General features: G+C 36.3%; 1 protein-coding gene across 1 annotated transcript in view; it reads right to left on the reverse strand.

Moving 5' to 3' along the window:
• Window positions 1-16321, reverse strand: part of adamtsl3 (ADAMTS-like 3) — a 208775-nt gene that overhangs the window by 107497 nt on the left and 84957 nt on the right. The window contains exon 4 of the mRNA XM_083558990.1: window positions 821-948. Coding sequence (XP_083415116.1) covers window positions 821-948 — 128 coding nt within the window. The remainder of the gene's footprint in view (window positions 1-820; window positions 949-16321) is intronic.

Genomic DNA, 16321 nt, shown 5'->3' on the forward strand with positions numbered 1-16321 from the left:
TGCAGCTGTGGTGAGCAGAAAAGTATCTCAGAATGCTTAGGGGAAAAGCATTTTGGAACACACTGAACACAGGAAGCTAAAGCAAAATTTGGAATACGCTCACCAAAAGTGGACAGATGCATAGTGTAAAAAAGATAAAATGGTGATTTTCATTACAATTAACTCACTCATTATGTCCACCATAACTACAGAGGACCATTCTTGACTGGTTTAGTCTTACAGAAATGGTCATTGAACATCCTTAAAAACATTCTTCTCTCTGTAATAGTAATGCAATTGTTTAAAACTGAAAAACCAGCAACCAAATTTGTACAAAATTAAAAGTATGAATTATAATATGTTTGACAGTTGCTTGAAAATGAAAAACGAAAAGATGAAAAGAACCAAAATAACACTATATACTGTAAGTTAGGTGGGTGTTCATAGAGCAGCATCACACTTGAATTAGTCTTGGGCCAGGTGTGATCATTTATCAAAACCCTGGTATGGAATTGTGGCAAGAACAAGCAAACACAGTAATGTCCACAGGCCCCAATTACTCGACTCTTTTCTTACATATGGAAAAGTAAAATCATTTTGAATGAGAAGTGTTAAAAAAGAGATGTTTGCCTCAACTTGTATATTTTACGCAGAATTATTAAACACAATTAACAATATGTACATTCATTGGTCGGGCTTATGCTTGATTGTGATATCCTGATATAATTAAAATAAATTAAAACAAAAAATTAAATGAGTGCTTATGATACACAAAAAATAACAATAATGAATCTATAACATTGACAAGTTAGTGGGCAAAAGCTGTAGAAAAATAACTAACCCTCCATTCAGACATCTCCGTAAAGAGTAAGAGGCTCCTCCTCCACAGGTGCGAGAGCAATCGCTCCATGTTCCCCAAGCGTCCCATCCATTGTCCCTCTCCTCATCAGAGCGTGTGGTCCTTGATGTCTGAAACACATATACCCACACACACACACACAAACACACACACAAACACACATAAACACCATTTCACTCCAAAATCTAGAGACATGATTGTATATCAAAAGCCAAATAATCCCACATGGCTTCTTTCCTATCAGTAAAGACCAGTAAAAAAAAAAGCAAAAATAAAGAATTACAAAAAGAAAATAAAAATAGGAGGCACTGGACCGAAAGAAGGCCAAGTTCAATTTGCAGTTGCCTCCAAGTGAACACGACTACATATGCATCTGCAGCATGACCTCATCGTATGCAGCGTTTATAAACTCAATGAGCTTTGTATCTAAAGAAAAGATCTCGAGCACCCTAGACACACACATGGATTTCCTGTACTGAGCACACAAAGGAAACTGGATTGTGGGGGTGTGTGAGGTCATAGAGAAGTCTCACAGACACATTTCACTCAGTAGGAGGAAAAAAGAAAGTGTATTTTACATGTTACACCCTCTCTTGTGCCCCCTGACCCAAGCTACAAGAGCAGCTTTCACTGAGATTTAGTAAAACTTTAGTAAAACTTCTCTGCCAGTAAAACTGGCAGAGAAATACAACATATGGTACAACATATGGTATCAGTAGCAAAAGACATTGTATTTCAGTCTCTCAGATCTAAACTGCATCAGATCAATTCTCCTTTTTTCAAAGAATATAGTAATTCCTTATATCTGAAATTCCTGTCTGTGAGGCTGATGGCTAAAATTGCTGCTGGTTAACAATGAAACAGTATGAAATAACCTCTGGACAGTGACCTCAGTAGCCACTAGTCTGTTATTCTTATGAGCCAGAGTTTCTAGCAAAAGTGCAGAGAAACTTTCCATCATTAGACTCATGAGAACTGAACTGATATATTAAATTGTACTTTAGATGCTTTGTGGTATAGGCTGCTGCAGTCCTTGCTGCATCCCACTTTAATACTTTACTTGATTGGACTGTGACATGTCTTGTGGTTTTATAACAATAAGAAAAAAAAAACAACAAGAAAAAAAAAAACGGTAAAATTACCGTAAAAGAAGGTTTGTTGCTTGAAAGCAAGACTTTGCCATAAGGGGTTAAAGTCACTGCTAGAAACCAGATTCTTTACAAATTTTCACATTTTGTACAGACAGGTGCCTCAGGGCAATCTAAAAACCTGGCCTAAAAACCTTTCCAGGAAGCATTGGCAGCATTAACAACCCCAGTGTGGTTAATGCAGACAGATTTGGTTGGTAAAAAATAATGTCCCTGTCCATGGTAACAACCCAAGTAGATTTCTTACCTCTGATGTAATGATTTCCATACTTTCTAACTCCATCATAAGCAGTATATCCAAAAAAAATCGAATGAAGAGATTTTAAAGCATCGTGAGCACACAGGGGCCAGGTGAGTATGTCCTGGACCAGAAAACTGACCAGATGGATGAAATTTGGCTCTGTGGTACAGTATGAGATCAACAAGCAATCCTACATTTCCATAGAGGAATAAGGGATGAGAAAAAGATTATGGGAAAAAAAAGAGAAATTAGTGAAAAGACAATGCATTCTGCTTTCTGTACTGGGACTCTCCACAAAGATTTATCCATCTCTGCTGTTTTAACTTGTGACATATTTATCCAAAGCAAAAAAACTAAGACAGAATTACAATGCATGCAATTATGGGGAAGGGTTTTTGCCCAAAAGCCAAATTCCAGCTTTTGTGGGATTTTCCTGGTGTTACCACTAACTGGCTAATGCCTCCAAAACCACGGCCTTGAACATAAGCTTAGCTTTTTCACTGTGTTACTTAACAAATCCAAATTCCATATGTTGTTATTTCATTTACTCCATTTACTCATGTAGACAACTCTAAAGCTGTCTAAACTTTCTTTCTCTTCGTGGGGAAATAAATACAGTATTTTGGGACAAATAACATAATCAAACAAAGCATAGATATTTCAGATAGACCTGTTTAAACTGATCTTTTGCCTCTAGATCACTGAGGGTGAATGGCTTTAAAGAGCAGGATCAAGTAAATGAATTTACAATGCCTCTAACCTTACCACTTACACTTCAACCCCATCAAACGGCTTGTAAAAATATTGAATGTTTTAGCACAATCTATGCTTACATGAACCTACTTTCATTTGCCACCATTGCCACGGCAAATGCACCTTGGCAATGTATCATTTACCAGTGTCTATTATCTTTCATTCATCCTTTTCATTTGCTCCCGCTTATCCGTAATTCGGGTCGCGGGGGCAGCAGTCTAAGCAGGCCCCCGCCTTCGACTGCTGCCCAATCCTCACAGCACTGTCCCTTGGGGGTCCCTCCTGCAGGTGGTGAGCCCACGGGAAGGCGGCCCCACGTCACGGACCTTGATATTTTCCTCGTAAGGGACCCCCGGAGCATAGAGGGTTAAGGGCCTTGCTCAAGGGCCCAAGAGTGGCAGCTTGGCGATACCGGGGCTTGAACCCCAGACCTTCCGATCGGCAACCCAGCGCCTTAACCGCTGGAGCCACCACTCCCCCTTTCATTTCATTCCAAATGATAAGTCTATTATCTTATCATTTGGAAATTAGCTATCAAGATACATTCTGAAATAGTATACAAATACAACCTATATTTTGTGACCTCTACATTTATTACTGAAAAGCGACAGTAGATACATGTATTTGGCTGTAGCATTGTGTTTGATATCCAGCAGTATACATGTGTTAGCCGTGTGTGTGTCCTGATTCCAGTAGTTGGACAGCCATGTTGGAAATTCAATAGCTTGTTCTACAGCAGCTAAGATTAAAGAGTCTATCAACAGCTGCCAATGAAAACATACAGTTCCACAAGACATGGGTTCAAACCATTGAACAGCTTCTAAGTTTAAGCATTTTTTTGCTCCCCTAACATTTTTTAGTTACACACACACACGCACACACACACACACACACACACACACACACACACACACACACACACACACACACACACACACACAATTATGCTATTGTGTGTGTGGGTGGATGGGTGGATGTGTATGGAATATAAACTGGAGAATCAAACTGTATTGAACATCTTAACTTAAAACCTTTTCAAACTGCTTAATAGCAAACAATGGCAAATGTACATTTAAAGCATTTGGCAGACACCTTTATCCACATTCATTTCATTCATACAACTGAGCAGTTTCAGGGTTAAGGGTCTTGCTCTGGGGGCTAGGAGTAGCAGCTTGGTGTGGCTGGGATTTGGACTTATGACCTTCGTATCCGAAGTTCATAGTGCAGTAATGGTAGAAAGCAATCTTTCTCTACACCCTTGTGAACCCAAGCTTGGTTATGTTTATAATGTATGCTGGGAGATGACAACTAGTTCCATAAGGCAGTTTTAATTCATCATCATTAACTCACAAATCTTTTACATTGTGCATTTACAGTATCCTGCCATGTGCTTCTGGACCCAAAATATTAAGCCAATATAATCAAGGATTTGATCGCACTGTTTACAGCCTCGTTTGGGTCAGTTACATGTTTAAAATAGGGTTCTTTGTTTTAGATAGAGTTTATTTTTTTATTTAAATCCCAGTCCATCCATCTACAGGTGGGGAGAATTAAGAGAAGGTAATTAAGCTCTGTTGTTATTGAGATCTCTGATTGCAGTTCAGCTAGAGGCAGTTCTCAGTCAAGGTCCATTAATTATTATATAGTGACATCTACAAAGACTACAATCATGACTGATCTGTTAGTCTATAATATAAGACCAGCCAACATATGAAAAGAAAAAACTTGTAAATGGTCTATCTCTCTTCTCATCGTGTATTAATATCCGAGGAAAGGCCTTAGTGCGAATCAGTGCATAGTTACACTGATAAAATTCTTCCTGTAAAACTTTCTATCCTGATAGAATGGCTCTGTCTCAATCCACAGGGCGAACTGAATGGCTTGATGAGGCTTATATTATAACCTTTATAGCTGCTATAACGTAACAGAGTTAAAGACAATTTGAGAATATCACTATTCTACGGGATAGTGCCTTATCATCATCAATATCATCACCAGCAGCAGCAAAAGAAGCATACAAAAACATCTACAGGAATATTTTTGAAAGAATGTCACTAATCCTTCCAGTATGGTATAAAAGACTTGTAGCATCCAGTCCAAAGCACACTAAAGCAGGTTCCAAAAACCTTACTAAATCACTATGTTGTATTTTTCCCTTCAATTTGTCCATCATCTTTATGTGATGTGGGGATTCTCTATTTGGAGAAACAAAAAAAATGTACATTAAAAAGAAACTTACTTTTATAATTATTTATTGATTCTAAGGTTAAATATAAAATAGTAAAATTGAGTAAAAAAAAAGTCAGTGGTCTAAAATGTCTAGTTTATTCACATTTACTTTTCAAAGGTTTCCCAGAGAGTGTTCAAAGGTTTTTAAGCTTAAGGCTGTTAATGTTTATAAAACTGTCTGAAAAATTCATTTGGCATTACACTAAACAAAATATATTTATGTGTTTGTATTTTCACATGCTTGTGTGAATGTATTGAGCTATAAAACTCAGGGGCTCAAGAACACATGGCTTGCACAGCTGAGAAGGTTTGTTTCTGCTTGAAATGTTTCTAAATAAACTTGATGTAATTCATGAGCCTTGACCTTTAATCTGCTGCATGAATATAGGTGTCCTAGGGGTTCATTTAATGTAATTCTACTCTAAGTGTAAATTAAGATCTAATTGGCAGTTAAGATTGAAAGTCTATCCATTGTTGCTGAAAATGTATTTATAGCACTGTCTGTAGTTGTGCCACTTTAAATATTGAGAACATTGAGATAATGTAATGTGTTTACTAGGGACGTTTTGCTGAATTGACATTTCTAGATACGCATACTTCTGATTCATTTATCGGCCTCGGTTTGAAAACATGCTTACCTCATGGGAATGTCTCAATGTCTGAGTGGAGATTTCAATTATTTATCCACACAAATGAATTGTTCTATTAAAAATGCAGGTAGTCCCTGACTTGCGATAGAGATGCATTCCGTGGCCTAACCTACCCAGGAGTCTTTACAGTACTGTGATGTACACTACACATTATGTAATGTAATGCAATGTAAACTATACAGCATATACGTATGTGCCAGCGGGCACGTGGACGAGGACAGGTTCGCAAGTGGAGGGCTGCGTATACGCTGCTGAGTTTTCCTGCTGCGAATTTTTTATTTATTTTGTATTAAATATTGAATATCATTATACTAAGATCAAAATAATCATAAGTACCCAGGGGACCATCTGTATTCTGAAAAACCCAAATTAAAAATCTACGACTAAAAACAAGCCAACACTCGTAAAAGAATTTCATTTGTAAAACGTCAGTCCACTTCTTGAAATGAGAATTTCAAAGACATAACCTAAAGATTCCTTGATAGCTAATCACCATAAATATTCTGACTTTTTGGCAAATCATGAAAATCCCAAAGTGAACCATTTTTTAACACGGAAAAAAAACATGTTTGAGGGAAAGCAGTCTTATAATTATTTTAACACGACGCCCAACACCACAAAGCAATGAGACTTCTGAAATCTGCAACCACTAATAACAGGAGTCGTCTGGCACCTTCACTCCTACTGAGAATTTTCTATAAAGGTGTGAGCCACACAAACTGACTGCTTGTGAGGTACAACCAAGTGAACAGGGTAGCCAGAAATGCCTGAGAGAAGAAACAGAAAGAGTAAAAAAAGTGAAAGAGAAACAGAGAAACAGAGAGCGAGAAAGCGCTACAGATGTATGACTCACAAAAACCCACAACCCTCAGGAGTACCCATTAAATAACCCTCAGGAAAATGCAGTGAAAATCTAACAAAAAAAAGAGAGAAGAAGAAGCAAGAGAGATGGATGGGGAGAGAAAATGTATATGAGAAAGTCAGAATTCACAAAAGCACAAAAACTCTAACAAAAGTTCCACAAATACAAAACAATGTTTGATTGTTGCATGTTCTAAATGAGTTGCTAAAATTATTTGTCTTCATTTATGGATGGCTTGAATTACTTTCTTTCTACATTATGGATGTCTTGAAGTCGTTAAAATTAAATGACAGACTTTGCAGGAAATGTAATAAACCTTCTTATCAATCAAAGCATAATCTCTATAAAAACTCGAACCAATGATAGAAGTCGATCGAGTAAACTTCAAGTTACTGTCTCTCCTAATGCATACACTCAAGAGCTCTTTAAGGATACATTTTTCCAAACTAAATGGCTTTTCATGAATACTACATTCCCTAGTGTAAATGCTTCTCTGAAGGATTTACAAATACATTAGTTTGTATCGTGCTTGATAAATGAGGCTCATGGAGAGAAAAGAAACTGAATAGAGCAATTAACCAGGGTTTAACCCCCCCCTCCCCCCAATAAAAATAAAATAAAATAATAAAAATTACAAATAAATGGTTCCTCGCTCACATTCCTTTCAATTTGGCAGCAACATTTGACTGTAATTGAAGTGAACACTTTATAAATTTCTGCTATAACTTGGAAATATTTTTAACAGAATACAGACTTGGGCAAATGTTTATAAACACCTGACTATAAGATTAGTATATGCTTTTTAAACATCCTATTCCACATTTAGTCCCTATTTACTGTTACAATAAACTTCACTCTACTGGGAAGATGTTGCGCTAAATGTTTGGAGGGTGTTTGTGGAAACTTGTGCTCATTCAGCTACAAGGGCTTTAGTGAAATCAGGTACTAATGTAGGATGAGGACGTGCAGTCAGTGTTCCAATTCATCTCAAACGCATTGAATAGGTTGAGTTCTATAGCAGACCACTCAAGGGCTTTTAATACAACTCGTACACCATATCTTCATGGAACTGTTTTTGTGCACAGGGGTATTGTTATGCTAGAACAGGTTTGACAATGCCTAGTTTTTGGGACACACTTTTGTTTATATGCAACAACTTTTATTTTGACCAAATAAAATAAATTGATGTACAGATGCTGGTAAAAAAAAAAAACAACAGTTAACTAATATTTCGTTAAAGTACATTCGGCTTTTAAACAAACCTTGTGAATTAAATGTGTCTAAACATTTAGAACATCCTGATTTGGCAATTTCATTTGACTCTTTTTAGAAAAAAGATTCCAGATTTATCAAACTGCAAGGGGATCTTCTGTATAAACCCCTCTTCAAGATATTCCCCTGGGTCCTTTTAAAATGTACAAGTTTTCTGTTATTTGTTGCCTTGTGCTTTGGGTTGTTTTTATGCTAGAAGGTACATTTTTTTCCTCAGCTGTCTAAGAGACCCAGTTCCAGATAATGAGATGCAGCCCCAGCATGCTTTACATAGTGTATGCTGCTCTTTGGATGATACACTTCCAAACATATCTTTACGAATTACACTCAAAAAGTTCTAGCTTGGTCTCTTTAGGTCATACCACATTTTGCCACATGGTTTGGAATGATTGGTTTTGGATGTTTTCATGTGACAGGGAGTTTATTTGTCATCTAGCCACCCCACCCCATAACCAAGTGACTGTTGGCAGGGAGTGACCAGTATATACCATAGTGACAATATATTTCTATTTGGCTACCTCCTTAAAAGTTTCCTTCTTGTATTTTTGTCCATGTTAGAGGGACATCCTGCTCTTGGAAACGTCACTATGCTGCCTCATTTTTTCCCAATACATTTGTTCTTCTTCACTGACCCATAAATTTTAACAGTGAGATCATGTGCATCTTATGTAAGCTCATTGCAAACTAATACACTTACAGTGCCTTGCGAAAGTATTCGGCCCCCTTGAACTTTGTGACCTTTTGCCACATTTCAGGCTTCAAACATAAAGATATGAAACTGTAATTTTTTGTGAAGAATCAACAACAAGTGGGACACAATCATGAAGTGGAACGAAATTTATTGGATATTTCAAACTTTTTTAACAAATAAAAAACTGAAAAATTGGGCGTGCAAAATTATTCAGCCCCTTTACTTTCAGTGCAGCAAACTCTCTCCAGAAGTTCAGTGAGGATCTCTGAATGATCCAATGTTGACCTAAATGACTAATGATGATAAATAGAATCCACCTGTGTGTAATCAAGTCTCCGTATAAATGCACCTGCACTGTGATAGTCTCAGAGGTCAGTTTAAAGCGCAGAGAGCATCATGAAGAACAAGGAACACACCAGGCAGGTCCGAGATACTGTTGTGGAGAAGTTTAAAGCCGGATTTGGATACAAAAAGATTTCCCAAGCTTTAAACATCCCAAGGAGCACTGTGCAAGCGATAATATTGAAATGGAAGGAGTATCAGACCACTGCAAATCTACCAAGACCTGGCCGTCCCTCTAAACTTTCAGCTTATACAAGGAGAAGACTGATTAGAGATGCAGCCAAGAGGCTCATGATCACTCTGGATGAACTGCAGAGATCTACAGCTGAGGTGGGAGACTCTGTCCATAGGACAACAATCAGTCGTATACTGCACAAATCTGGCCTTTATGGAAGAGTGGCAAGAAGAAAGCCATTTCTTAAAGATATTCATAAAAAGTGTTGTTTAAAGTTTGCCACAAGCCACCTGGGAGACACACCAAACATGTGGAAGAAGGTGCTCTGGTAAGATGAAATCAAAATCGAACTTTTTGGCAACAATGCAAAACGTTATGTTTGGCGTAAAAGCAACACAGCTCATCACCCTGAACACACCATCCCCACTGTCAAACATGGTGGTGGCAGCATCATGGTTTGGGCCTGCTTTTCTTAAGCAGGGACAGGGAAGATGGTTAAAATTGATGGGAAGATGGATGGAGCCAAATACAGGACCATTCTGAAAGAAAACCTGATGGAGTCTGCAAAAGACCTGAGACTGGGACGGAGATTTGTCTTCCAACACGACAATGATCCAAAACATAAAGCAAAATCTACAATGGAATGGTTCACAAATAAACATATCCAGGTGTTAGAATGGCCAAGTCAAAGTCCAGACCTGAATCCAATCGAGAATCTGTGGAAAGAACTGAAAACTGCTTTTTACAAATGCTCTCCATCCAACCTCACTGAGCTGGAGCTGTTTTGCAAGGAGGAATGGGCAAAAATTTCAGTCTCTCGATGTGCAAAACTGATAGAGACATACCCCAAGTGACTTACAGCTGTAATCGCAGCAAAAGGTGGCGCTACAAAGTATTAACTTAAGGGGGCTGAATAATTTTGCACGCCCAATTTTTCAGTTTTTTATTTGTTAAAAAAGTTTGAAAATACAATACATTTCGTTCCACTTCATGATTGTGTCCCATTTGTTGATGATTCTTCACAAAAAATTACAGTTTTATATCTTAATATTTGAAGCCTAAAATGTGGCAAAAGGTCGCAAAGTTCAAGGGGGCAGAATACTTTCGCAAGGCACTGTATATTTAATTTTCTTGGATCAGCTTAAAGCTGCAAAAACATCTGACATAATTAATTATGAATGGTAAGGTGGGTCGATTTTTTATATAACCCCCTTAGTACACATTCCCATAAAAACACACAACAACGTTACGAACAGACAGGCACAACAGTAGCCAGTTATGGCACTGACACCCATGAAGTTGCAAAAACATATTCGGTGGCTATCCCAGGTGCAGGTTTCTCCAATGGGAGTTGACCTTCGCTCACTCTCCCACAGACCACCAGCGGAAATCCATCATCAATCACATCTCCCCCAGAACCAGATGTGTGTGTGTGGGTGGGTGGTAGCAAGATCAACAGGTCTGTGTGAGTCTTGTCAAAATGTGGACCTAAAGCTTTTGGGAATTAAAAACACTAACATCTGGATTGGCGAGAAGAGAAGAGAAGAGAAGAGAAGAGAAGAGAAGAGAAGAGAAGAGAAGAGAAGAGAAGAGAAGAGAAGAGAAGAGAAGAGAGAAAAAGGAAAGGAAAGGAGGAAAAGAATTGAGAGACAATTAAATATAAATCACAAAAAAGAGAAGGAATAATGAACCCATTTGTCTCAGTCTTTAATGTTATTGTCTGAAACAATGTATTATTTATGCATGTGCAATAAGGATTTAATATTTAGATGAAAGTATTCATATCTTAACATATCAATATTTGGATACTAGAGGTCACAATTAAAACCTCAAACGTAATTACATACTCGAGTGCTATTTATGAGTTAAGCATATGAGGTGGACAACATACGGCATCAGTTCCAGCAGCATTAGCAGCAGCACTGCAGTCTGACAGATACATGTAAACATAATAGTTCAGACACAATCCCACTTAAGGCCAAAAATGATGACATTTACATTTACTTTTACATTTATTCATTTGGCGGATGCTTTTCTCTAAATGACTGTATAGGACTGTATTAGACTGTAAAAAGGACATTGCTCATAATCACACATTCTGGTGTTTATGATATTTCTCACTCTCCAGAGTTTGTAATTTTTTATGATTTATAATTACACTCTTAGTGACACCCAAATGTGGTTGGGTTCCCCTTTTGAGTCTGGTTTCTCTCAAGCTTCTGTACCTCATACCATATCATTTTTATTTTCCTCGCCACAGTCATATTAAAATTTTTATTCTATTATTCTTACATTCTTTAAAGTTGCTTTGAGACATTGTTGTGAAAAGCTCTATAAAAATAAACTTGAATTGAATTAATTATTGTCCAAAGCAACTAACAGTTGAGGAATACAACAATTAATAACACAATTTATTTGTGCAGAATTTTTGCATTATTTTAGTAGTATCTCAAATCAAAAGATTACAATAAAAGTGTGATAAGATCATAAAACCCACATTACAGTCTCTTCATCTTTTTGCTTTGTTATTGTCATCACCAGACTTCAATGCTTTGATGAGAAAGAAAAAAATAGCTATTTAATTCTTTAGTGTGCTTTTGCCATTCTTTAGGTTCAGCACAGTATTAAACTGTGTCTTCTACATTAAATTAAACTTTAAAGTAATGACTTTTAAAGTAATTACTACAGTATTAATTAATACAGTACTACTATTACTAGTGTTAGCAAAATCTTAGACATAATAATTAAGACTATTTCAGAAATATACATTATACAATTATAAAATATATACAAATATACATTATAACCTATTCAGATGGTGGTGAAAATAAAAAGGGGATGGGTGACCTAGCTTTCACGCTAGATAGTGTTATAAAGTAGTTATGGGTCGTTCATGAACGATTCATTCATTTTGAATGAGACTTCAATGTGACTCAGGAGAATGAGTAGTCTCAAAGAGTGATTCGTTCCTTTTCTACTGGACGTGCATGAGCAAAGCATCACAAATCTCAGTAGGTTATGTACAGAAAATAGAAATGAGCAGTTCACCTTTTGACTCTTCTGGTTAGAATTTGTTCATTCATCTATGGGAGTTTTTCCTTGCCACAGTAGCCACGGCTGCTCATCAGGGATAAATACACACCATTCACCTTGACTGTTGATTTCTGTAAAGCTGCTTTGAGACAATGTCTGTTGTGAAAAGCGCTATAGAAATGAACTTGACTTGACTTGACTTGTCACATGTATTCCATAGATGCTATTCAGTGCATTACAAAGGAAACAGAATTGAGAATTTCATGAGTCTCATGTCTCATGAGTCCGCTGGTCCGAGTCATTCGTTATTTTGTCACATGACTCCTTTAGATGCTATGCACTTATATATACAGTACATATAAATGATTCTAACTATAGACAAAGTTTGAGTGTGTAGACGTATCTGCTTATTGAAAATGTAATATGTTATTTAATTTCTGAACAAAATTCAAAGGACCAAATCACTAAAATTATCCAGTCTTTCCATCACTATTATAAATTAATTGTAGGTTTACTGGTATCAGTAGAGCCAAATGAGGAAATTTAGCCATATTCTTGGTGATTGTATGCTTTTTTCAAAATTTCCTCGCTTTTTGAGTTCCTCTCCCACTTTCTCTTTTTGAGTTGTTTTTTTTGGTCATATGAGGTCTCATCTGGCTGTGTATAATTACCAATTTTCATTGTCAGATTGCAGTCAGACAGCAGTTCTGAGTCTTATGTCGCTAATTTACCATAACTCCATGCCTCAAGTCATCCTCATCTGCTATTTCCTTTGTTTATTAGTTCCTGTCCTCAGTCATGTTTTCATTGATTTGATCTGTCTGCTTTCTCAGTGATAATCATAATTCCTGTGTTTATCTGTTTAAAAACCTGCCATAAAATATGACCTCAATCTAAGGACAAACCCAATAGACACTGATGCAGTCTGATGTTATATCTATTGTTAGAAACATAAGAATCTTTATATACATATTTACTGTACATGCAAATTCTATATGGTTTAGCACAAAATGTGATCCTAATAAAAAAAAAAAACACACACAATTTTGTAATTTACAATTACAATAACAATTTCCAAATATCTGAAATATCTGAAAAAATAAGCCTGCTGCTTCTTTTCATGCTAATTTTTTAGCAGCCATCCCTTGCAACATCAGCCAAAAAAATAGTTTTTTTTTCTATCAACCTGTGACAAACAGACAAACTTAATTAACTCATCAGCATAGAGATCAAGGCTGGTGTCTGGTCAGGTTGTATGAGGTTCACATTTTGTCCAAGAACAATTATCCCACTGTCTTCAGTGGCCATGCCAAGTGAACAAATTAAAGCCAAATGTTTCAGAGTGTCATAACTCACATAACACTTCATCACTTAGTGTGAATGGTATGGCTCGTTCAATTCAAACCTATGGAGAGGTTGATAAAGTAGCCTAAGTGATGACAACTGTCAAAAATGAACAGCATTCAGCAATTTTCTATACACCATAATTCAATTTTCAAATCAAATATTTGACTTTATCTTTTCTTTGCTTTTATTTTTTTAAATGATTTCATATAAATATTTTAAATAAATGCAAACAAATGGTCATTCTTTAAAAAGATTAGATTTTTCCCAATTTCCAAGAACTCTGCCGCTGTGATTAATCACATCTTCTGTAAATTAGTACATATACAAGTATATACAAGTATATACAAGTATATATATATATATATATATATATATATATATATATATATATATATATATATATATATATATATATATATATATATATATATATATATATAGTATATATATATTTATATATATTTATATATTTAAGAATGATGATATACAGAAGTTCTATTTTATACATCAGAATTAATGGCAAATGTTCAAAAATACTGAAATACCTGTTACCTTTCATTTTTTAATACTTGATTATAATAAAAAAACAAAAGCCTTGTTTTATATTATTATTATCAGTATTATTACTATTATTATTCTTGCTGCTGTCATATAAATAATTTATAATGTTATGATCTGTGATGATGCAAATAATCTGAGCCTTACACCCGTAGTATTTCATACCTAATAAATGGAATTCAATTACCAGGATTAATCTTAGCCTTCTTTGTAGATACAGTGCCTGCCAAAGCTTTTGGAAACACCTAGTCTTTTATCATTTTTCAGACCCCTGCATATTTCATAGTTCAAGGGCAAAAAGACTTGAACAGTAAATGACTGTAAGTAAGTTCTGTAGACAGAAGTTTAAATTTGACATTTTTGTCTCAAACAAATGAATTTATGTAAGATGGAGAACATGAGAGAAGATGTTAACAGAAACCTCACTCCCACAGTCAAACATGGAAGTGAAAGCTTAATGGTTTGGGATTGTTTTGGAGCAGGGAAGGTTGTAGACTTATTCCAGGTGAAAAGAAAACTAGACCAGCCCAGCTACCACCCCATAGTTTACTATCATACAGTTCCATCTGAACTGCACCTAAATGGAATAAATTTCATCATAAAACAAGACAGTGACCCTAAGCATACGTCCAAGCTCTGTAAGCATTATTTAGAAAGCAAACACTTGGCTCGAGTGTTACCTATTTTGAAATGTCCTGCCTAGTCCTGCCTAGTCACCTCACCTAAATCCTACTGAAGTGCTCTGGGAGTGCAAGATCAGAAAGAAATAACCCATTAGCAAAGGACACCTTTGGCAAGTTTTCCAAAAGGCATAGCAAAGTATTACAGCTGAATGTCTGGAAAAATGAACTGTCCGGATGCCAAGAGTGTGTAAAGCTGTTATTTATGGGATTCAAATAGATTTTTTTATATGAAATGAAAGGGTAGCATTTGTACATTTTGTTGCATATAAACAAAAGCAGCATGCATTTGATAAAAAAAAATAAATAAATAGGTAATTCCAAACTTGAGAGACACTGTATAGATAATCTTTTTGCAGATTTTGGCTTGTGCTTTGCCCCTGACTAGAAAAGAAATATATCTTTAAACAGTAGATTGGGAAGTCATTGAGAAGTTGATTGGGAAGTCAGGCTTGGCATTCCACTCAGGATTCGTTCTAGTAGGCCAGGTTTGCAGCAGCCTTCAGCAAAGCATTTACACCTCAGTCCTCCACCAGCACCTTACACTGCACTGCTAAGAATGAAGCTCGACGTTCTATAATGTCTTTGTGTGAATGGGAAAGCAAGACCAAATAATCCTTTTGAAACCTGACCTTATCTTTTGCTGACGGAAAAGAACAATATAGCAAACTGATGACAGACTATTTCACTCATATGAGACACTGATGATGGTGAATGACAATAGCATAATGTATAATATGTATATACTGTGTGTATATATATATATATATATATATATATATATATATATATATATATATATATAAATATATATATATACAGTGAGGAAAATAAGTATTTGAACACCCTGCTATTTTGCAAGTTCTCCCACTTACAAATCATGGAGAGGTCTGAAATTGTCATCGTAGGTGCATGTCCACTGTGAGAGACATAATCTAAAAAAAAAAATCCAGAAATCACAATATATGATTTTTAAACAATTTATTTGTATGATACAGCTGCAAATAAGTATTTGAACACCTGTCTATCAGCTAGAATTCTGACTCTCAAAGACCTGTTAGTCTGCCTTTAAAATGTCCACCTCCACTATATTTATTATCCTAAATTAGATGCACCCGTTTAAGGTCGTTAGCTGCATAAAGACACCTGTCCACCCCATACAATCAGTAAGAATCCAACTACTAACATGGCCAAGACCAAAGAGCTGTCCAAAGACACTAGAGACAAAATTGTACACCTCCACAAGGCTGGAAAGGGCTACGGGGAAATTGCCAAGCAACTTGGTGAAAAAAGGTCCACTGTTGGAGCAATCTTTAGAAAATGGAAGAAGCTAAACATGACTGTCAATCTCCCTCGGACTGGGGCTCCATGCAAGATCTCAGCTCGTGGGGTCTCAATGATCCTAAGGAAGGTGAGAAATCAGCCCAGAACTACACGGGAGGAGCTGGTCAATGACCTGAAAAGAGCTGGGACCACCGTTTCCAAGGTTACTGTTGGTAATA

Source organism: Silurus aristotelis (genome assembly GCF_946808225.1).
Source record: "Silurus aristotelis genome assembly, chromosome: 13".
NCBI classification, from domain to species: Eukaryota; Metazoa; Chordata; class Actinopteri; order Siluriformes; family Siluridae; genus Silurus; species Silurus aristotelis.